Source organism: Pomacea canaliculata, linkage group LG11 (assembly GCF_003073045.1).
Source record: "Pomacea canaliculata isolate SZHN2017 linkage group LG11, ASM307304v1, whole genome shotgun sequence".
NCBI lineage: Eukaryota > Metazoa > Mollusca > Gastropoda > Architaenioglossa > Ampullariidae > Pomacea > Pomacea canaliculata.
Window position 1 is genome coordinate 13,030,476 of NC_037600.1, and position 21,741 is coordinate 13,052,216.

Here is a 21,741-nt window from a genome sequence, read left to right on the forward strand (position 1 = left end):
AGCTTCCGTAACTACTGCTTAGTAGGGAAAGAAAAATGGCCGCTGAAGCAGCTCGCAAAAACTGATGACGTCACGTGAAAACCACCCAACAGCCTCACACACATACATTCTCTCACAGTCTCACTCGATCCTTCGCACACACGCGCACACAGAAATACATCGAATCAAGTCCTCTCGGGTGGTGGGGAATGGAATCTTCGTATAAACGGTGCTACGAACAATGTTCTGCAATGTTAAGTGAAGAAATTACGTTTAGCAGACGATGCATAAGGTAACCGTTTGAACGACATAACATGTTGACGGCCTTAGACTCATTTACGACTACCCAAACATCCAATCAAAAGAGACGACACAGACCGCTTTGCTACAGATCGCTTGGGTGACAACGACGCTGTTGTTGCCTTACGGGAGAACACAAGCTGCAACTCTCAAGACAATGACTATGGAAACAGAAAACCAAGAGGGAGAAAAAGAAGCATTGATTGCGAATACCAATATCGTAACGCACTGCATCTACAAAAACGATCTGGCGAGACTTATTAAAAGTTTTGAAGACGAAACAGATCCTTATAAGGAAACCATTGCTGAACTAATCAATGAGAGAGACGACAATGGAAAGCTACCTTTAGATCTCGCTGCCTGCCTCGGACGACTAGAAATCTGTCGTGAACTACTTAAACGTGGAGCAAACATCGCAAGCATTTCAGAGAATGGCATGTGTGATGTCTCACAACCTGTGTGTGCTTACTAATTACACGCTCTTGCACCCATCTGCAAGTTTACAGTGTTTACCTGTCTAAACCATATTTAATATGCTTTGAATATAGAGTTAGATATATCACACAAATCTAGCTTTCATCATACTGAACTCTCCCTCCAGACTAGTCTTATAAACGATTATCTTTAATTTGAGAATATATGATTTGTATCAATGTATGAAGCATGATAAATTGTAAATGGATAAAATAAATAATTCGTGTTTATGCTGTGCTATTTGTCCAGGTTACAGTCCTTTGCATTATGCAGCTGCATGGGGTCACAGTGAAGTTCTCAAACTTCTAGTTACTGCTGGTGCAAATGTCCAGCAGAAGAATGTTCATGGAGAATGCCCACGAAACACTGCTGCACGTTATAACAAAAAAGAATGTGTGAATTTTCTTGACTGGGCAGGTTAGTACATTCTATGTATATATATATATGTGTATGGGTGAGAAAGGAGATGAATAGAACTGTACAGATATGTTTTTCTTAGTTGTTAAATTCACCTCTTTTTTGTTTGTTTGCTATTATAATTATAAGTTAATGTTTCAGCTCAGATCATATCATCCATCCATTATTACTAAAACATTTTGGTATAGTTGTTAAATAGAAAAAGTGGCCAGAACTTGGTAACAAAAGCAAACTTCTTGGCATTAGAGAAATGCAAAAGGAAGGATGTAATAAAGGTTGAGGATGTGACCAGCATCTGCTGTGGGTATCTTCTGTATTAGCTTGATGTACTTCTTATAATGTAACTAATGCTCTCACATAAGTAGCAGTGGTTTGCCCTGTTAGATTTAGATTGAATTTAAACAACTGAGGAAAAATCTTGATGACTGGCATAGCATTGTCTGCATCACATTTCCAACCTCTTTTCCCTTCTTGGAAGAGGTTTTTAAAGATCTCTTATGGACACTTTACTGTAAAAAAAAAAAATCCTTTGTGAAGGCTAAGGGAATTAAAATGTGTGTGTATGTGTGTGTAATTTGTTAAGTTTATATCAGAAAACTTTTTAGTTTATAAAAGATATCAAATTTAAATGCCAATGATTATCTGTTATTTTAGGGGCAAGGACATCGCTACTTCAATTCATCAAACACTGTCAGGATTTTGTTACTGATGCTGACAAAGGACCTGGGCGTCTTACTAAAGATGAAAAGGTTTGTGCTGAAAAATTTCTTAATATTTTGCTTTAAAGATAAAATGTTGATCTGGAGATAAATTGAATTCTAAACGATAGCATTTGCTAGATGTTTTTGAGAGTTCAAGAGAAGTAGCATTAAAAGTGGTTGAGATATCTGTAGTAACAATGATGAGAATGATTTAAGCCAATGAAACAGTTTTACAGGCGCCATTGTAATTATTGAATAAAGTTAAAGAGTAGAATGGTGTGTGGGTGTGAGAGAGAGAATTTCAGAAATAAACACAGAAATGGACACAGAACCACAAAGGAAGAAGACTTTATGCATTGTCATTTAAACTACTTCTGAGTGTTATGTGATTCTTATTATTTTTGTCTGAATCAAGTTAGTTTTGACCATGATTTTTTGACTGAATTCCACAGCAACTGATTGTGTTGTCCTGCAAAGAGAAGACTGAATGGCTTGAAGTCACCAGCAGTCCAACCACAGAAGAGCTCCTGTCTCATAAGAAAGCTTTGGAAAACATCGTGGCACCAATATTTCTAAAACTTTCACAGTCTTAGTTTTGTTGCTGTCCTTTGTGTTTTTATCTTAAAAAGGAACTTGTACACAGACATTCAGACACTGGTGTATGCAGGTTACTAGTGTTGCCTCCTTTGAGTTCCTGGCAGAATCAAATATTTTTAGCCACATCTCCACCTGTTTTATATTCAATTCCTCACCTCTTACTATAAATGACATCTTAAAAATGCTCACACATCACAAATATGCACCATGCATTGCTTTTGCAGAATATTTTTTCTGAAGGTTAAAGACTGCAGTAGTGCCTTGTCTAGTGAGAGATATTTGTAGTTTTCTTCTACATGTCTGAATCCAAGCATTAAACCATTCCCCCACAACCAGCCATTAAAATTCTTGAAAATTGTGTTGTTTATTGTTTTTGTTCTTAAAAATGATATGCCATAGTTTAAAAATTAGGTTTGAGTTATATTTCACATTTATTTCTATTTCTTGAAGAATTAATTAACCTGTTCAGGGAATATCTTGATGTATCACATTATCTAACATTAAAGATATCTTTAAATTTATGCATTCAGAATGTGCATAATGTTTTAAACTTCTGAGACTATTGAAATAATGGACATTACGACTAAGAAAAAGATAAAGTGGTAGAGGTTGAAATATTATATACTAGTCTGCATGTATATAACTAGGTACGAGTGCACAGGCGAGGTGAATGTTGAAATATTCTTGTTTTTGTTGGATGAACATCCCATGCACCATTATTCCAATCTTTTATCCTTCAAAAAATAGAACATAAATTTGCTGATTGGTCAACACTTAGATGTCAACAGATGAATTTACAAGATAAAACAGTTATCTACCAATTTTCCTCTGTATCATTATTAATGTAGAGAAAGTCTATCATTCAACATTTAAAGACATAAACAGCAAACAATGCAGAACTCTTCATATAAAAAAAGACTAGAAACCTTCAGCATATTTAATATTTTTTTCTTTCAAGTAAGCAGTACAGTCAGTGACCAAGCTACAACATCATGCATTGTTCCTCACAGAATTTTGAAACAAATGCAATCATAAAAACTTTCATTCACTGGATGTACAGCTAACTGTTAGAAGAACTAAATATTATCAAATTTATCTGTTTAATCACATGCCTCTTATGCCCTCTAACAAGTAACAAATGATTTTCTAGTAAACCATGCAAATATGCTGTAATGAAATATTATTATATAATTTTACTTAAATATAGTAAATTAAAATCTTTTGTTTCTTGCTTGATTTTTAGAATTCAATGTATTTTGTTTATGATTTAAATCTTGCATCATTTAGATATGTTACTTTACAAAACCTTTTATTGACACTCTGATAGAAGGAAAACTTTACATTCCAGAAAAAAGAACCACTCACTGGAGATTTCAGCATGTATCCACATGCCTTAGCAGATAAAAGTTAAGTGACTGGTGTATTCAGTTCACAGCATCCAGATATGAACTCAGGGCATGTTATTATGTAGTAATAAGACTGCTGGCAGTGGGTGTTGCCCTTGGTATCCACTGAGGGAAGGTTTTGCAGCCATGATGTAAATGGTTTCCTTAACACCTCTCTGTAACCACTGGGTCTCGTGCTCTAAGATGGTGCCATCACCTGGAAAGAAGATATGTTTGCTATTGTGCTCATGTTACCGTTCCAGTGAAAATTCCATGTTCTTTTGATATTAGTTTCAATTTTCCCTCACATATGCCTGGATACAGCTGTTGCACTCAGATAATGAATGGCACTTGACTAATGCAGATTGTCAGTCTTGTCTTTGGGAACCACTAGTCTGCTGTGGAAGGTGGTGTACAGCTTGGCATGGACAGTGACCCTGATCTTCCTGGTTTTACGGGAGATGGCCTGTGTGACACTTTTGGTGTATATGATGGTAACATACCCATGCGACTGGGTCTAGCTGGTGGCCCAGAGGTGGGGAGCAGTCTTAAGGCTCCAAGGCAAGTTTCATGTCCATTTGGGGTAGCCTGAAATGCTGAACACTTCCTTGAGGTGTTGAAGTTCTCACTTCAGAGCTTCATTAAAACTTTGGGTCTGACTGATGGTCATTTTTAAATTCTGTTAATACTATATCACATTCCTTAATACCATTTGTAGACAATTAAAAAAATTGAAACTAATTTGGCTAAATGGAAATTTATATGTGACTGTGAAACAAATGAGCAATAGGAATGGTAAATTGTACTGATCCTTGCAATGACAATTGCAGACAATTTTATATGATATACATCTTAAAAAAAGATCATATTGAAAATCTGTAACAATTTTTTATAAATTATAGAGGAACATATTTGCTTATAATAGTTTGCAGATTTGCTAGCATAAAGGTGTATCTTGCATCATTCTCTGAAGTATTTTGTGCCAAGAACTACCTGGATAACATTGTTTCCATCTGAATGTCTGAAGGACATGTATTTGCTGCTGAAAGTAGTAGAGTAAAATGTTCTTTTATGGGATGATTTTTGTCAGGTGTTTGGCCAGATCTAAGATCTCAGGACATATTTTAGTCTTCTCTTTCCAGTCATCTGGAATGCTTTCCAAACCAAACTGCAAGATGAAATTGAAACAAAGGGTATACACACATATTCAGAGAGAGAAAAATATTGTGTGCGTATATATATATATCCATGTGCATATGTGTGTTGTATTCTTTGTCTGCAAGCAGTAAAGTTTCATAATTACAACACAAATAAGTAACAGCTTGAGAAAATGCATAAAATATTGTCATTCTTGGAAGCATGACAGGCATTTTTTTTAATCCTCAGAAAGAATAAGGTATTTTTCAGTTAATAAAAATGCAAACAACTATTTTGTAAGAAATGTATGATGACAACACAGATGCATTAATTTTAATGTTCCCTCTATGATTGGTGTCCTTTGATATTTAAGAAAAAGCTAGTAGTCCTTTCCTCTTCAAGGATATTCAGCAACTTCATTTCTTTTGTATCATGACTGTAATTAATTTCAAATACACTTTAAACCACAGTAATAAAGAATTTAAAAAAACAGTTAATCTTATTTTATAATGGAAGGAATCTTAAATACAGGTAAAATGAGTACCTTAGGTGAATGCACGAGATTTACAACATGTGCACTGACCTTAGCAGCAGTGCAGGCACCTACGAAGCCACTACGGATGCATTGCATCCACCAATCTTGATGGTTCTGCGAATGCCTTCCTTATAGCCTGGAGCAGTAACTGCACCATGCAGGGCAGATTGGAAGGATCCAGGCAAATCTAGTGACAGCAAGCAGACAAACAAAACAATGTAAGATGCAATGTCGTAAGGCTACTTCAAATGCGAGATGGTTCAGTTTACTTTAAGATTCTAATTTTTGAAATCTGATTAAATACTTACTTTTCGTTTGTCAAGAAACATGTTGTATTATAACTCCATTACATATGTGTATGGTTTCCAAGGACAAGAAAAAGGAGAAAGAAAAAAACCCCGAAAATTTTAAAACAAACAAAAATGTGTATACAATTTAATTACGAAAAATTTTTAAAATAAATGTTAAATCATGAAACACATGAGTTGTCTAGTGAGTAAGAAAGTACAGCTCTTTGTGAGATAATTATTAGGGTAACATGAGTTATTATTACTAATTGTAGATACATGTGAACCATCACTATAGAAAGTCTTAAGTCGGAAATCTGAGATTTTGCAAATTGTATATTTTAAAATGTACAGGTTCTGACCTTTCTTTTGATACTAAAGTTGTTCTTCTAGTCCTAGAATTTAGTAAGTTATAAAGGTTTGAAGTGTGCAAGTACAGTGATTCAGAGTTGACCCTGATCACCTTTCTGGACCTCTAATACAAAACTGCTCTGTGTGACTTAAAACTCATTTCATGGTGGTGGCACATACAAATACATGCAAAAATACAAATGCATAATTATGTACACGCATTCTCCCCCACAAACAAATCATCCACCTCCAAAAAAGAACACACTCTTATATGCAAGTATACAAGTACATACACACAAACTTTGGAAAAAAAATGTTTGAAAAGCCTAAAAAAATATAATGATCACCTAGACTACCAAAGAAGCATTAAAACATAAATATCTAATGGTCAAATCAAGAGACAGAGCATGTTCTTACGTCAGTTCTTTTGGAAATTCTTAGTAACTGCAGAATGGTGATCAATGGACGAGAGCTTCTGTACTTCTCGAATAAATCCTGCAACAGTCTGGTCAAGTTCCTGTGGATTATTGCGCCGAGAATTGCTCAAGTCAGATAACACTGCATTCAGAGCATTTGTGTTTGGTCCATGAAGAATGAACTGCTCAAGGATTCTGGGTGGAAAAAAATTTAATGATAAATGAATAACAATGACAGAGAAAACATTTCATTTAGTAATATTATTATTTGTTTTCTTCAGCTTTGAAAAAAGAGAGTTAAAGATATTAAATTAATAAACAACAAAAATTTAAAACTATAAGAAAAATTATTCGTTTCATTGGTAGGGTTATCAGCAAAACTGAACAAAGAGGCAAAGAGGTAAAGAGGATGACAAGAACCGACAAAAGATATCACATAGAGAAACTGGCAGATGAAGCAGAAAATGCAGCAAGTAAAAATGACCTGAAGACACTGTACAAGATAAACAAACAGCTAAACAACGGGTTTAAGAACAGTGATGTGCCAGTGAAAGACGTGAACGGTAATGTCGTCGAGGGAGAGGCAGGAAAACTACAGCGCTGGAGGGAGCATTTTGAGTCAGTTCTGAACAGACCAGATCCCCCTCAGCTTGCAGACATCCAGCCAGCAGCTATAGACCTTGACATCTGCACAGACCCACCAAGCCTGGAAGAAGTGACAGCAGCAGTCAAGACAATGAAGAGCGGCAAAGCACCAGGGGCAGATGGGAATAACAGCAGAGATGTTGAAGCAGACGTGAATGTGACAGCTCCCAAGCTGACTGAAATCTTCAGGCAAATTTGGGAATCAGGGCAGGTCCCTGTTGCGTGGAAGACAGGGCTCATCTTCAAGTTACCAAGAAAGGAGATCTTGGAGACTGCAATAATTGGAGGGGCATAACACTTCTTTCCCTCACCAGCAAGGTCTTCAGCAAGATTGTTTTGTCAAGACTGACGGCAACTCTTGAGAAAGACCTCCGACCACAGCAAGCAGGATTTCGCCCTGGGCGATCCTGCTCCGAACACATCTTCATTCTGCGACAGATTCTGGAGCAGAGCAACGAATGGAACACACCGCTGTACATCAATTTCATCGACCTGGAGAAGGCTTTTGACAGCATCCACCGCGAGTCCTTATGGAAGATCCTGAGGCATTACGGAGTCCCTGCAAACTTGTTCAGGTCATTGCAATGCTGTACATCGATTTTCAAATCCCAGGTTGTCTGTGACACAGACTCACAGACCCCTTCAACGTCAGTACCGGGGTGAAGCAGGCTGCATTCTGTCGCCGTTCCTCTTCATCCTGGCATGGACTGGATCATGAAGACTTCCACCGACAGCGAGAGGAGAGGCTCAGATGGACATGACTATGACAGCAACAACAGCACTGGAAGACTTGGACTTTGCTGATGACATTGCCCTGCTGTCACACCGCCACAAGACATGCAGGAAAAAACAAAGGCCTTCTCAGAAACAGCTGGAAACCTTGGGCTTGAAGGTCAGCACAAAAAAGACTAACAGTATGAGAGTGAACGCCAGAGTCCAAGACAGCATCAAACTAAATGGAGAAGAGATTGAGGAAGTTGACAGTTTCACCTATCTTGGGTCCAAAATGTCAAACACTGGGGATGCGGAGGTGGAGATTCGAGCCCGACTGGCGAAAGCCAGTCAGGCCTTTGCCTCACTCAGGAGCACATGGAAGGCAAAAAACATCAGCCAGAAGATCAAGCTGAGAATCTTCAAGTCAAATGTGATCAGCACCCCCTTTACGGATCAGAATCTTGGAAGATGACCAAAACCATCAGTAACAAGCTTGACGTCTTCCAAAACAGATGCCTCAGGCGCATACTTAACATCTTTGGCCAAACACCATCACCAACGAAGAACTCCACCGAAGAAGTGAAACCGAGTCCATCACCACGCAGGTTCAACGAAGGCGTTGGCGATGGATTGGACATGTGCTCCGCCAGCAGACAGCAGACCTTTCCAGAGTCGCCCTACGATGGACTCCAGACGGCCGAAGAAAACGAGGCCGCCCAAAGGAAACTTGGAGAAGAACAGTGGAAAGGGAGATGAAAGGAAAGGGCTGGACATGGGGTCACCTAGAGCGTGTTTCAGCCGATCGACATCGGTGGCGGACTCTGGTTGAGGCCTTATGTGCAACCTGATGCACAAAGAGGAATAGATAGATAGGTAGGGTTATCAAGCTAATTCTACTTCAACAACTTATTCTTTTGAGTTTGTTTCTTCTTGAACTATAATTCAGATTTATTAATGTACTGGATTTCAATTTCATGACATTATGAATTGTTCTGTTTTTTGTACTTAACAGCTCGTGTCATTGTGACTTTAGGACTTGATTTCATCTTTTAAAATACATTGCAATGCCCAGATGGTTTGATATCTAACCTGGCAGCAGCAAGGCCTATGGTGACAGGGAGATCATTGCTCTGTGTTACCCTCAAGACCTCCTCCACTCGACTAAGCATCTCAGGATGACCAGCATAAAGTGCACAGACTGGCACCATGCGTAGCACACAGTCAATCTGCTCATCACTTTCTGATCCTGAAAGAGACATCCCAGCCAACAAGCACAATTATCACTGTACACACAAATGTTATCAGCTGCTTCTTTATCTAGCTTCATTTAGTAATTGTGCATTCTTAGATGATAGTGCCTATTTTAGTCTGCTTATCCAAATCAGTGTAAATAAGCTAGGGGACACCTATGGTGGCAAATTAGTGCAGGTCCAGTCCATATTTATCTTATTTTCACCATGGTTAACTTACCTGATTCCTCTTTGCCAGCTTCCATGTTGCTCAAGAAATGTTTTATGCTGCCATTTCGCCAAGGCCTGTGTATTGGAAGTGTTGGTTTTACATCTGAAATCACAAACATAGTATTTATTTATTCACTGTATTACTCAATCAAGGTTCCACACTGTGCAAAATCCTTTGGCTGAAACATATTTAATGCATCTCATGCTAAGGTATCCTTGTCCTATCAATGTGTATACTGATCCTTTAATGCACTTGTAGGACTATACATATATGTATACACACATAAACTTCAAAGTATGTAATTCTTTAGAGAATGTACTTTTTTTGAGTAACTAATTCCTTTCTTAGAAAAGTAGATAGCTCTTGAGCAGAAAATTTTCAAAATAACTGCAAGTCTAGCTGTTGGTCAGTACCAAAGGCTCAGACCCTACTAAAAGAGGCATTTCAGTGTAATATGATTGAGAACTATGTACAGTATTCTCAAATTAAAATGGTTTATCTGACACGAAAAAATTTTATCAATTTTATCACCAACCCATCTTAACTGAATTTACTTTTGTGTAATGTAAATACAATCAAAATTGTTGGAGATTTTTCCTCTACAAAGAAGTACTAAATTTTGCATCCCTGTACTGCTGATTTTTCTCATGTTTCACTTACTGATTTTGTCCTCTTTCCCAACCACATAGCGGGCATTCTCTGGATCTTCATAGGATGATTGTGGTCCAAAGAAATCATACGTAAGTTTTTTCAGTGCCTCAAGATTTACACCTGAAATAAAAATTCACAGTTCAAAAACTTCAGATCATGCTGGAAAATTTCAAGAAAGGGGATCTTACTGTACATTGCTTTACCCACAACCATAACTGTCACAGCTTGACATAAATAAAACATTTTATGAACACAACGTTCAGAAAAGAATGAAAAATGTATTAGCATTACCTTTATTCTCTACTAGAGATTTCAGGATGACGTATGCTTGGTCTCCATAGCAACTGAATGATCCAGTAGGTATGCAATAAAATGGATTCTGTGAGGGTTCCCAGAATTCTACTTCCTCTTTTTCCCCAATAATTCTCTTCAGCTTTTCCTCATCATACAGCCAATGCAAGGGCTGGGCTGCAATGAGGTATAATTATGCCAATGTACTAACACAATTACAGAAGTGTGAAATGCCAATATTGTACACTTTAGATGTAGATCTCATGCTTGTGTGTAAAGACACTACACTTCTGAGTGATTCATTTCCATATTGTTAATTAATAAACAATATATTAAAGAGAATTTTGTACGTAGAATACTAGTGGTTTCCTGAGAATATAAACGCTTAGACCCGTGTGAAGAGAAGATCTAGCTCAACAAACTCCCCTTCTTCTTGCAATGCAATAGATTATATGCAAACATATAATTATCGCAGCATTTTAACTATTTTTTTACGAAAATGAAAGCATTTTGTTTTGCAACTCAAGAAAGATGATGAACAGTTGAACATTTTGAAACTATATATAGTATATCACTGGATTTGTACTGCTTTGATCTCTGAGCGGGTTTCAGCCAATCGACATCCGTGGCGGACTCTGGTTGAGGTCTTATGTGCAACCTGATGCGAAAGGAGAGGAATCGATAGATCGACAGATCTCTTCGACATCTTGTTAACTCTTTTTGGTTTTTCAAAGAGGCAATGAGCAGAAAAAAGACTTCTACCTATTAGATCTGTTCTATGACTTGACTCATGTTGTAGAAAGCATTGGCAACCTGGGGTATCAAGCTATATCTTCACTGTATTATTATTATTATTTCTCTAAAAAAAACTATACCAGCTATAAATGAAGCTAATAAACTACACAAATTACATGTATATTTATTTATTACAACGTCTTTTCTCCTCTCACTTGTTTGTGTATTTACCTCGGAGTATTTAATTGGTGTTTAATTGTTAAATGGCAAATAATGTGAACCATCGGAGATAATAAGTGAGCAATATATATAGATATTCATACAGTTTTATATGCTGTAATTGCACAGATCTTAAAGATACTTGGCTATCACTGCTTACTACTACAGCTTATCAATTCTAGCTCAAATAATCTTGCCTGAGGACTCATTCTGAACTATAAACTGACCTCAATAAAATCTAAAAAATATAACTGCCAATTAATTATTTATTTGCATATGTGCGAAGAAATTGAGCTGTCTCAAAAAACTGAAGAGAGTTTCATAAGTTAAATGCTTACAAGGTCATAATGTTACATTTGTTTGCTTCACACATGATCTACACAAATCTATCCTCTGCCCCATCTCCGATCGAGTGAATGACTCGGCAAAAATTAATGTATTATTCTTTGCCTAACCTTGAATGCATTGAGTGTGATTAAAATTATCTCAAAATTTCTCTTAGGTTTAACTTTGAAATAACTTGCAATACCTGCTGCGTCTGCAACTAATGCTCCAACTACAGCTGCCACTCTTCTATCGGTGATTGCCGACATTGTGGCAGTCCTTGCACCGACAAAAGTTAACCAACTGTGGCAGACATTTCGTCTGCTATTACACACAGTGGTATAATCACCTCTTTTTTTCAGAAGATCTCATGAAGGGGGAGATGAGTGGAGTGCTTTCCCTTGTACATATGTGTGTGAAAATGGCCGAATAACAAGCCACACAGCAGCTAAATGGACGTATTGATGGTGTAAGTATTTAGCATTAGTTTATTTTTCATTGAATGAGAAAAAGTTAAAAAAATGTGCTGAGCCTGTGGAGATTCTTAATTTTTGTTCGAAAAATTGAACAAAGAATATTTTTATCCAACTTTTCTAACGAATCTGGCTCTTCCATCAAAGAGAATCCAGTGTTTTCATGTGTTCCAGTTCTGGCAAATAGCACAAACCAGTTTTAAGGCTGACTCAAATGGATTTACATTTCTTTCATGACTGGAAACCTTTCAGGAACGCAGCAAACTAGAGAAGGCATTGAATTTCATATTTTAGATTATCTGTTTTGATTGAGAGTTATAATTCTTCGAACGTTTTAGCGTTAGTTGAAACGTACCGTCGCATCATCCTTACTACGCAAATGTTGTATCCTTACTGACTTAGTAATTAATTTAAGTTTGGCAATAAAATACTATCTGCGTGGTTAAGAAACGTCTGCAAGTGCCCATTTTAGATATGTAAATGTCTTTCGGTTTTCTCGGTCCAGGTTCGATTATGATTTGAATGCTTTAAACTTCAAGGACACCAACAATGATTCAACACGCTGTTTGGTTTTGTAACTTTTATGTACTTCATCATTATATTTTTAACTCGTCCAATAAAAAAAATTTATTGAGTTACACATTCGGGTTTTTAAATTTAAGACAAATTGCATGGATTTCACCAGTTTATATAAAAACAAGTTTCATGAATCCTGTTGCTTGTTTAGTTTTAGATACTGTAGTAGTAATTTAATAGCATTCTTTTTACTTTTTTCTTTTTACACTGAAAGAGCAATATATGTTGTGTACTATTGTTATGTGGCTCTAAATTTGCAAAATGGTGGGTTTTCTGGTTTACACAGAAGAATCAAGAAGCACAGTCATGGATGAATGCTGCGGATCAGATCTGCACCTGCAGTTGTGCAGTCTACCTGACAGTATATTGCTGGAAATCTTTTCCTACCTGCCAGTTCAGTCACTTGGGCGGATTGCTTGTGTCTGCTCCCACTTCAGCAAAATTGTCAGAGATAAACTGCTGTGGAAGGATATATTTCACAGACGTTTTAGAGTAAGACTGCTTTTAGATTTCTCATATCTGGTTTGGCATCCAAATAGTAATATTGAATGATGGGCAAGCTAATTTTTAAACTGCTCATGCCTTGTGTATATTTTAAAAAAGTGGGATAGATTGGGTCTCATTGTTTAGGGTACAAGTGTGATTGAATACAGTGGAAAGCCAGCAGCAAATATTTTTTACTGTTTTATATAAAATGTGACTTGCCACCACAGAATGAGATTTTGCAAACTGTGCGTTTTTAAAATGTACTGGTTTTGACCTTTTGGTTAACACTTAGTTGTTCTCGTAATCCTAAATTTAAGTGAGTTATAAAGGTTTGAAGTGTGCAAATCCGATGGCATGAAGTTGACACTCATCATTTTTCTGGACCTCTACTACAAAATTGCTCCGTTCGACTTAAGACTCATTTTTTGGTGGCGGGTCACATATACATGCATAATATTTCTTCTGCTATGGCTAAAATGTTTCACTTAAAATGTACCGTTGGCAACAATTGGTTAATAGTTTTAACCTTTAGAATGCAAATAAGTTCAAAAAAGAATTTTTAGTTACATATCTCTGCTGGGGTGTTGGTCCACTTTCCTATTATCCATCATCTCATGATGATCGTGATGATGATAATCATTATTTATCATCTTTAACATGTTGAAGCATTATGGTTATATTTCAACTGATTGATAGGTACCTCGGTCAAGATCTATCCGGCCTGGAGCTGAATCATGGCAGGAGGAGTGCCAGAGGCTTATTGATCAAACACCCAAAGTATTATGTGAGGAACTAACAAAGCACAAGGATCAAGTTTTGCATATTAGTTTTTCTCACAATGGCCTTATGTTTGCCACAAGTTCCAAAGATGGCAAAATTATGGTTAGTATGCAGTTGCCAGTCAGAAATATTTTCAGATGGCTACAGGCACTTCTGTTTGTTGTTATTAAGTGCTGGATGGCTGGTTGGTTATTTGACTTTCCTCTTTGCAGGATGTAAAAAAAAGTTTTTATTCAGGTAGGTCACTTAAAACAAAACTGTTGCTTATTTCTTTGCTATCCATCTTCTTGAGTCTGACATTCGAAAATGGAAGCAGCTTCAGCTGACAGGAAGCTTCTGAATTAGTAAAGTGCATATAGTTTACTGTGAAAATTAGCTTATTCAAACTGAAAACACTCAGTAATGTTAATTCTGAGTTTGTGTGTTGATCTTTGATAATTATGTCATCTTATCAGGCATAATGGCATTTACAGCAATAGTTCTGGGTTCCAGGTGTGGAATGTGGACAGAAACTGCTCACTTCGTTTTGCTTACAACATGACCAAAGAATTTAGTTGGAGATACACACAGTTTTCTCAGTTCAACAGGACTGACACTCTTCTACTGGTGTCTGGTGTGCATTATGGCAATGCAAACACATCTGGCGAAATTGCAGTATTTGACTTGCAGGGTACGAGCATATTGACATAGCGTAGTAAAGTTGTAGCAAGCCACTAGAAATGACAATTTATAAGCAGCCTTGGCAGTGTAGGTCTTGAAAACATGGCCATTGTGTCTTAAAAATGAACTTTTTCTTTGGTACCTATAAACTATGAGCAGTGAACTATGAGTAGCTGATTTGGACATGGCATGTGGAAATGCAACGTGCAGCCTTCTTTTTCCATCACCATTTTATAACTTTCATGTATAATTCCCACATTGTGAGGAAGCTGAAAAATGCACAATACAGTAGGTCATGTATGCATATATTTGCTTTTTGTGAGCAATAGAGATAGCACTTATTTCAATGGATTTATATTAAAAGAAAATCAGATTTTGTGAAGACTTTTTTTTTCGGCCAACAGAATTCGAGCCTCAGTGCCGTGTAGTGAACAAACCATATGATGTGTTTGGAACATGGTATGACAACAGCCACCTACTTTCTGGAAGTCTGTACTGGACAGGTCATCTGAACTCTGTCTCAGCCTTATGGCTGAACAAAGTATGATTGATTGGACTATTTATGTTGATTTTCAGAAGAGAAATTATTTTGAGTGTAGCATTACTGTTTGCTTAACATTGCTAACATACTTTCTCTGATTTTTTTTTTCTCTCACCCACCCACCTTTGTGCATGTAGCTTATGAGTATATGCACAAAAAATCTCATATGCATACATACAAGAAAAAATAGGGCTTTTAAATTTTATTGATAAAATGTAAGCATATTTTATATTACTTTATCTGTAATTGATTATAAAGTTGGCAAGTATGTAGAACCTATTGAAGTAATCAACATACTCATGGTGAATGTCACACAGGCTAATCAAGCACTAGAATGTGAGAGAGAATCGGTCACGATGTGCCTGTACCGGTTCCAGAATGTTAATGCCAGCTCTATCCGCACTATCATGGTGGCTGAGTGCCCTTCAGAGAATGAAAGCAGCATGCTAGCTCAGCTTTCTCCTTGGACCTGTGTTGCATGCAGCCAGGAACACTTGGAGGGAGCCTCAAAAGAATTGTCAACAAATGTTAATCAGGACTGTAGCAACAACAATGCCACCCAAGAAGTCTGCTCACAAGATGACCTCCACTTTCTGAGCAGTCTGAGGGAAGGAGACGAAAGTTTCAAGACTGGGCCACTCAGAAAAAGGATGCTACACCATGAGCAGTGGTCAAGCACAGATATAGGGCTTAAGGATGGACCTGACCACAGTGTGGATGAAGACAGTGACTTCCTACTTAAGAGCGAAGACACTCTGATTCGTGAGTGGGAAAAGATAGAGATGGACAGCTCTGTCGAAGAGAGCCAATATGTCTTCCCTCACAAAAGTTCTAGGGCAGGTGATGTGTATTTAGATGTGAAGGATGACTTTTTCAATGAAAGTGAATCTCTCGAACTGGAGGATGCAGACTACCTGACCAAAATGGTCAACGATGTGCATCTCCCATCACATTATCCTTCTGCTTGCTGTGACATTTTGTTATCTTTGCATGGTGCAGGCTTAGATGTTCATGGTGCAGCAGCCCCTGGATCTTCTCCTAGAAATAAATATTGCTGCAGAGATTCAAGACAAAGGAAAAAGTCTCAGGATTACCATCCACAGATTGCTGAGACAACAGAGCTTTCGCCTTTAGCGTCATTAGCGGCACCACTCTCTGAGGCAGGTACAGTGTCCTCAGATAACCATGCTGGAAGAATTCATGCATACACTGGAAATCAGAGAAGACAGTGTCTCCAGCACTGAGAGACAAGCTTCTAATATTTACAATGGGGGAGGAGACTTACACTCCCCACCTTATTGGCATCAAGAGAATTCGTGTGGAGGACGTCATTGGGTTCAAAAACTCCAGGGAAAATCTGATTAGTCCTGATGGGGAAGTGAGATTGCTGCCTGATGTAGACCAGAACTTGCAAGGAATGGACAGGCCAAAGGATAATGTGGACCATGTTATTAATATGCATGGCCATATTGTGGGCATGGCATTGTCTCCTGACCACAGGTATTGTCATATATGATTTAAAGCCTTGTTTGTCCACTCTGCTTGTAGATAAGTTTCCTCTTGTATATGCTGTTTAATAGAATTCAGTACTCTTATTCTGTGGATACATTTGTGTGTGTTTGACTGTCTGTTTATTTAAGATTTTATACCTTATATTTGGAATCTTTAAAAAAGTTTTCTTCAAAACAAATTTTAAATTTATGATTAAAGTTGATAGAGAATTTGTTGATGATTTAACACATTGGCAGCTTTGCGACTGCATGTGGTGCAGTTTACAGCCTTTTCACAGTACTTCAGTCATAAGCTATACACAGTATATTGTGTTTTAGTTAAGCAGCATGACATATGCAGATGGGTTGGAATACCATCATAGGTTTGCCTGAACATTTTTTAACAGTTTCACCCCTTAACTAGTGCATACACTGGAAGTCGGAGATTTCCCTTAACTAGGGAACAAGATGGTTAATGGAATTGTATAGCTTTTCTAAATCTCCCCTTCTCTTTTGAAAAAAAGTGTCTAAGCAATACAGTTCATGCAGTTAACTGATATTTCTGAATTTGAAGAAAACTCTCAAGGAGAATTTGGGGAAAAAAAGACCAATTGTGGAAGAGCACATGACTAATGAAAATGATGGTGAGAGCAATGGACATCAATAAAAATCCTAAACATCCGGCCGTAAAGTTGTTAAATTGACAGTGAAGAACATATTTCTAATTATGCATAGAGTGATCAACAGCAAACAGTCCAAACTAATTTTTCGTTCTTTGCCACTAAAATTCATCACCTCACCAGGTTTATATAGCCTTATCAACTAGCTGCCATGAAAAGATTGAGCCTTTTGACGTTGACTCTTCATAAATCAAGAAACTGTACAAGTTTTGAACAGTCAGACAAATATTTCTGTACAGCAAACAATAGATCAGGCAAAGAGATTTTAAACTCTAAGCCTACCTAGATCTAAAGTAAACAGAAGGAAGAAGAACAGAACTCTGCTGCACGTCTGGTGCTTAGAGTTAGGAAACAGGACCATGCCACCCTTCTCCTTCATTTTCTACTCAGGCTTCCCACCCAGTACAAACTGTCCGTGCTGTGTTTTAATTTCTTTCCTAGCAACTGCCCTGATTTTTTCTCTGAACTGCTCTTCCCTTACGTCCCAGCTAGACAACTCTGCTTCTTGTCTGATGATCATTTTCTTACTCTTCCTGCCACCAAAACAACAACATATAGCCAAAGGATTTTTGGTTAATGTGCAGCGAAACAACGGAACTCTCTCCCTTTCCATATCCACCACCTACGCACTATTGAATCCTTTAAATGTGCAATAAAAACGCATCTCTTCCGTAATCATTACTCCTAACAACCTTTCCCATAATTCTAGTCCTTTTTCACACCCTTCCTTTTGCAATATGTTACTCTCAGCTCTTGTTCTTGTTATTTGATTCCTCTTTGTGTTATCTGTATTTGATTTTATTCTTCGTTTAGTACAGTTGTTTATTCTTTTATAGCTCATTTGTTATTTGTTCATGTTTTTGTTTTTCTATTGCAAAAGCTTGACTTTGCACCTGACTGTCTGCATGACATACCCCATGAGATCACCAGTGTGTCATATTTTTTTTTGCTTTTATTTTTGTTTCCTCTATCTCGTTTTTTTATTTTTAAAAGTTGGTCCAAAAGCAACTTATTCTACCGAAGATAGAAACACGATAAATGTCACTGCTGCTGACCTATTTAATTCTTTGTACAACTTAAACTTATAAAAAGGTTGAATTTGTAATCATTACTACTGATTTGATGGCATGCAATATTGTGATCAAACTAAAATGTGAACATTTTCCCAGGTATTTGTACGTCAACAGTCGGCAGTGGCCACAGAACTACTCCATAGAGAAGGTGCTGGAACCTCCCCCCATAGCGCAGGAGATTGATATCCATGTCATTGACCTTCTTACCCTAAAAGAAGTGGGCACCATCATGAGATCACACAAAGCATTTACACCCAATGATGAATGTTTCTTCCTCTTTCTTGATGTCAGTGAGCATTATGTGGCAAGGTGAGTTCAGGCTTTATAGGGAAGATAAAAAACAGACTTACACGTTACGAGCTTTTCCTGGACATAAATATCAGGTAGTGAGACCAGTTTTATGCTTCTTAGAAGAATGATGAATGCATTTAGTCACTGCAGGCTGCTCTCATTTACGTATTAGTTGAAGGTGTCATAGCCAGATTATTGTCTATATGACACAGGCATCCAAAACCTAGGATGCATTCTGCAAGAATAATAATTGACTTTGTAAAATGTATTTTCCCACATGGATGTGAGCTCAGTACATTGTACACTAAGATCACAAATGAACTTAATCAGCCATACCTGTAACATAAGCGTTAGCAAATGAGTGATGTCGTGGGAAACATAAACCATGTGTGTGGATGATGATGAAGAACTGAGTAGCTCGATTATGCATGCATGTCATGCATCATTATAATATTTGTTGTGTGACTATTTATTTCTGTCTCTGTAGTGGTGCTGAAGATAAGCATGGCTACATATGGGATCGGCATTATGGAATATGCCTTAATCGTTTCCCACATACTGATGTCGTCAACAGTGTAGCCTTTAATCCTCAGGATCAGGAAATGCTAGTTACCGTCAGTGATGACTTTAAGATCAAAGTCTGGCGATCGTCTCGCAAGATGAGGGAGATGGGGCTGCAACCGCTTAACACCATGCCCTTGGGAAAGAAATAAAATTGCTGAAAACAACATGAAGCAGATTCATTCATGCAGTAGGCTTCTGCTAGACTATTTTTCTATTTTTCGGCAATATCATGTGATTGCAGTTTTCAAGAAGGCATTTAAGTTTGGATTGTGCAGCAACCAAAATAATTTTAGCACATGCACTGCATGTTGTGATGACTATAAAGCTATAACAGTCTGAAATGTCTCTTTGATCATTTACACATTAGGAGGGAAAAAAAATGTGTCATTGCATGCAACACAGCTTAGTTGGCTTTCCATAAAGTTGTACAAAAATGTAAATAGATTGACCTGCAACACGAGAAATTTTTTTTTGACACTAAAGCTATTGGTCTATGAAAGGTAGGTAGCCCTACCTAGCTTTAGTTGAACTATTTCTAAAATTGAATGAAATCCCTTTACATAATGGTGTCAAGATCATCTTACATTTATTAGAATACAGCAAGTAGGTAAGAATAATGGTGCAGGGAGTAGAACTTTATTTTTATAACTTTATAATCCTGACAGCTTGAAGTGGTAAATAACAGTGAAATAATGAAATGAAGTTCAGCTTGTATTTTTGACTGCAAATAATGACTTTGAACATTTGAGAAATTGAACATTTCAGGGGTTTGCACTGCCTGCTGAGCTAAAGAGATATATAGTTGTTTTTTTAATAGTTTGAGAGCCTATTTGAAATATCTTGAAGTAGTTCAATGAACTGTATGGAAAAGAGTTTCAACTTCTTTTTGAATCTACAAGACTTGTAATTATCAGTCTGCTACTTTTTACTTTAATTATGAGCGTTTAGTTTTTTTTTTAACTTGCCATATAGAGCTTATTTGTTACATTTTTTCCAAAATATTAATATTTTTATGTTTTCACTGTGTTAAGGATGGTGTGGTCATGGATTTGAAAAATATGTTAACAGGCAAATGGTGATATAAGCAAATCAAAGACAATATTTGTGCAACATCCATTTAATATGCAATTTTAGTTTTAAAATGAGGCAAAAGTCTATTGTTTGCCAATAAAATCTTAGCAAAGTAGTGGTGGTCCCATATTTTTCCACCATCTTTCTGGGATTTCACTCACAGACTTTTATCAAGACATTGATACACTTCAGAAAACCACATTTAAAGAAATGTTAACATACACAATTTTGTAATGTTTATATGTGCATGTTTGTTTATAATTATTTACATATAAGTAAAATCTGTCAAACAGCTTTTATCCATTCATTATTAAGCATTATGCACTAGCTTTAGCTGCTTGTTGCATACTGCATTTCTGACAATGCAAAAGTAATAAAAATAAATTGCTGCAGTGTTTAACAATTTGTTTTTAGCTCTCAGAAACTATCATCGAAAATAGTAAAATTGCTTGATCATTTGTTGCTTCTAATTCAAGTGTTTTATTGTCTTGATGCATTAAATACAGTTAAAGACAAGTTGAATTGTTCCACCACGTGTTTGTGAAATAAATCCTGTTTGTGACCTGCTGTACACATACAGTCAGGATTACATATTTTTTCTTGTTTGAATAACTATAGGTTTTTTGTAAGCTATTATTTATTACCATTCTGTTCAAAGTATTGTGTCTTTGTTATCTGTAGGTCTCTTAAGATATCTTTGTTTATTCTCTCTTGCCCCCAGTAATCAGCAAGATCTCTCTTATTTGTAGACATGGGGGACATCAAAGAGCTTTTCTAAGATTTTGTTAGATTAAAATTGTTTCTTTTCAGTAACAGCAAGGACATGTTAGGAATATTAGTTCGTGGTAACAGTGATTGATTAAATATATATGCATTTTTTTTTTTGAAGAATGCTGTTTTTTAATGCTTAAGTGGTTTTATTTATTACAAAATTTTAACATTTTTATGTGAAGTGTATATTTAGGTCCGGCTAGTGAGAAAGAGCATACACTGTCTCATTTTTCTCAGACAGTAAGAGTGAAATTTAGTGTGTCTGCAGGTTCAAGTACCTGGATACCAAGTAAAGTGTGATGCTATTAACTCTCCTAGTCATGAATTCACAGTACAAACGTGTCTTTGTATAATCGTGAGATCTGGGGCTTCTTACCTGTTAAACTCTTGTTACTTTTGTCTGAATATTGCGTGGAGCTAGTGAATGCAGGAAAATTAGAAAGATTTTCAGACATGAACAGACCACATATGTGATTACCCGCTCTCCCAAAACGGAAATATTTACAATTTACTCCAAAGGTTGTGTGAGAGAGATTGTCATCAAATTTTGTGTATGTCACCTAACAATGAAATAAACATCGTGAGTTTATACTTGAATATTTGTATATGTCGAACGGGTAGTTATAGAAACAGAGCCTAGATTTTGTTAGAATGGAAGCCTTGACT

General features: G+C 36.9%; 3 protein-coding genes across 3 annotated transcripts; 2 read left to right on the forward strand and 1 right to left on the reverse strand.

Moving 5' to 3' along the window:
* Positions 1 to 341: 341 nt before the first annotated feature.
* On the forward strand, positions 342 to 2,826 carry LOC112575202 (ankyrin repeat domain-containing protein 45-like). The gene is made up of 4 exons (XM_025256886.1): positions 342 to 713; positions 1,003 to 1,170; positions 1,825 to 1,919; positions 2,324 to 2,826. Exons 1-4 carry the CDS (start codon positions 437 to 439, stop codon positions 2,462 to 2,464), a joined length of 681 nt encoding a protein of 226 aa, XP_025112671.1. The 5' UTR covers positions 342 to 436; the 3' UTR covers positions 2,465 to 2,826.
* A 565-nt stretch (positions 2,827 to 3,391) lies between these two features.
* LOC112575201 (crystallin J1A-like) lies at positions 3,392 to 11,982 on the reverse strand. The gene is made up of 8 exons (XM_025256885.1): positions 11,825 to 11,982; positions 10,342 to 10,518; positions 10,060 to 10,170; positions 9,409 to 9,501; positions 9,028 to 9,184; positions 6,581 to 6,774; positions 5,574 to 5,712; positions 3,392 to 5,021 (listed from the first exon to the last, which is right to left on the reverse strand). Exons 1-6 carry the CDS (start codon positions 11,886 to 11,888, stop codon positions 6,582 to 6,584), a joined length of 795 nt encoding a protein of 264 aa, XP_025112670.1. The 5' UTR covers positions 11,889 to 11,982; the 3' UTR covers positions 3,392 to 5,021; positions 5,574 to 5,712; position 6,581.
* Positions 11,983 to 12,095: 113 nt separating this feature from the next.
* On the forward strand, positions 12,096 to 21,659 carry LOC112575203 (F-box/WD repeat-containing protein 5-like). The gene is given in 9 exon segments (XM_025256887.1): positions 12,096 to 12,365; positions 12,955 to 13,160; positions 13,851 to 14,036; positions 14,427 to 14,604; positions 14,999 to 15,135; positions 15,453 to 16,349; positions 16,352 to 16,635; positions 18,475 to 18,687; positions 19,157 to 21,659. Coding segments are annotated over 9 exon segments (2,367 nt in total). The 5' UTR covers positions 12,096 to 12,325; the 3' UTR covers positions 19,383 to 21,659.
* The last annotated feature ends 82 nt before the right edge of the window (positions 21,660 to 21,741 follow it).

Bases quoted from the DNA above. Each gene is read 5' to 3' on its own strand.
- LOC112575201 (XM_025256885.1), bottom strand. From the start codon at position 11,888: ATGTCGGCAATCACCGATAGAAGAGTGGCAGCTGTAGTTGGAGCATTA. The intron at 10,519-11,824 runs GTATTGCAAGTT...ACCTCATTGCAG, and splicing joins ATTAGTTGCAGACGCAGCAG to CCCAGCCCTTGCATTGGCTG. The intron at 10,171-10,341 runs GTAATGCTAATA...TTTTTATTTCAG, and splicing joins ATCTCTAGTAGAGAATAAAG to GTGTAAATCTTGAGGCACTG.
- LOC112575202 (XM_025256886.1), top strand. From the start codon at position 437: ATGACTATGGAAACAGAAAACCAAGAGGGAGAAAAAGAAGCATTGATT. The intron at 714-1,002 runs GCATGTGTGATG...CTATTTGTCCAG, and splicing joins CGCAAGCATTTCAGAGAATG to GTTACAGTCCTTTGCATTAT. The intron at 1,920-2,323 runs GTTTGTGCTGAA...TGAATTCCACAG, and splicing joins GTCTTACTAAAGATGAAAAG to CAACTGATTGTGTTGTCCTG.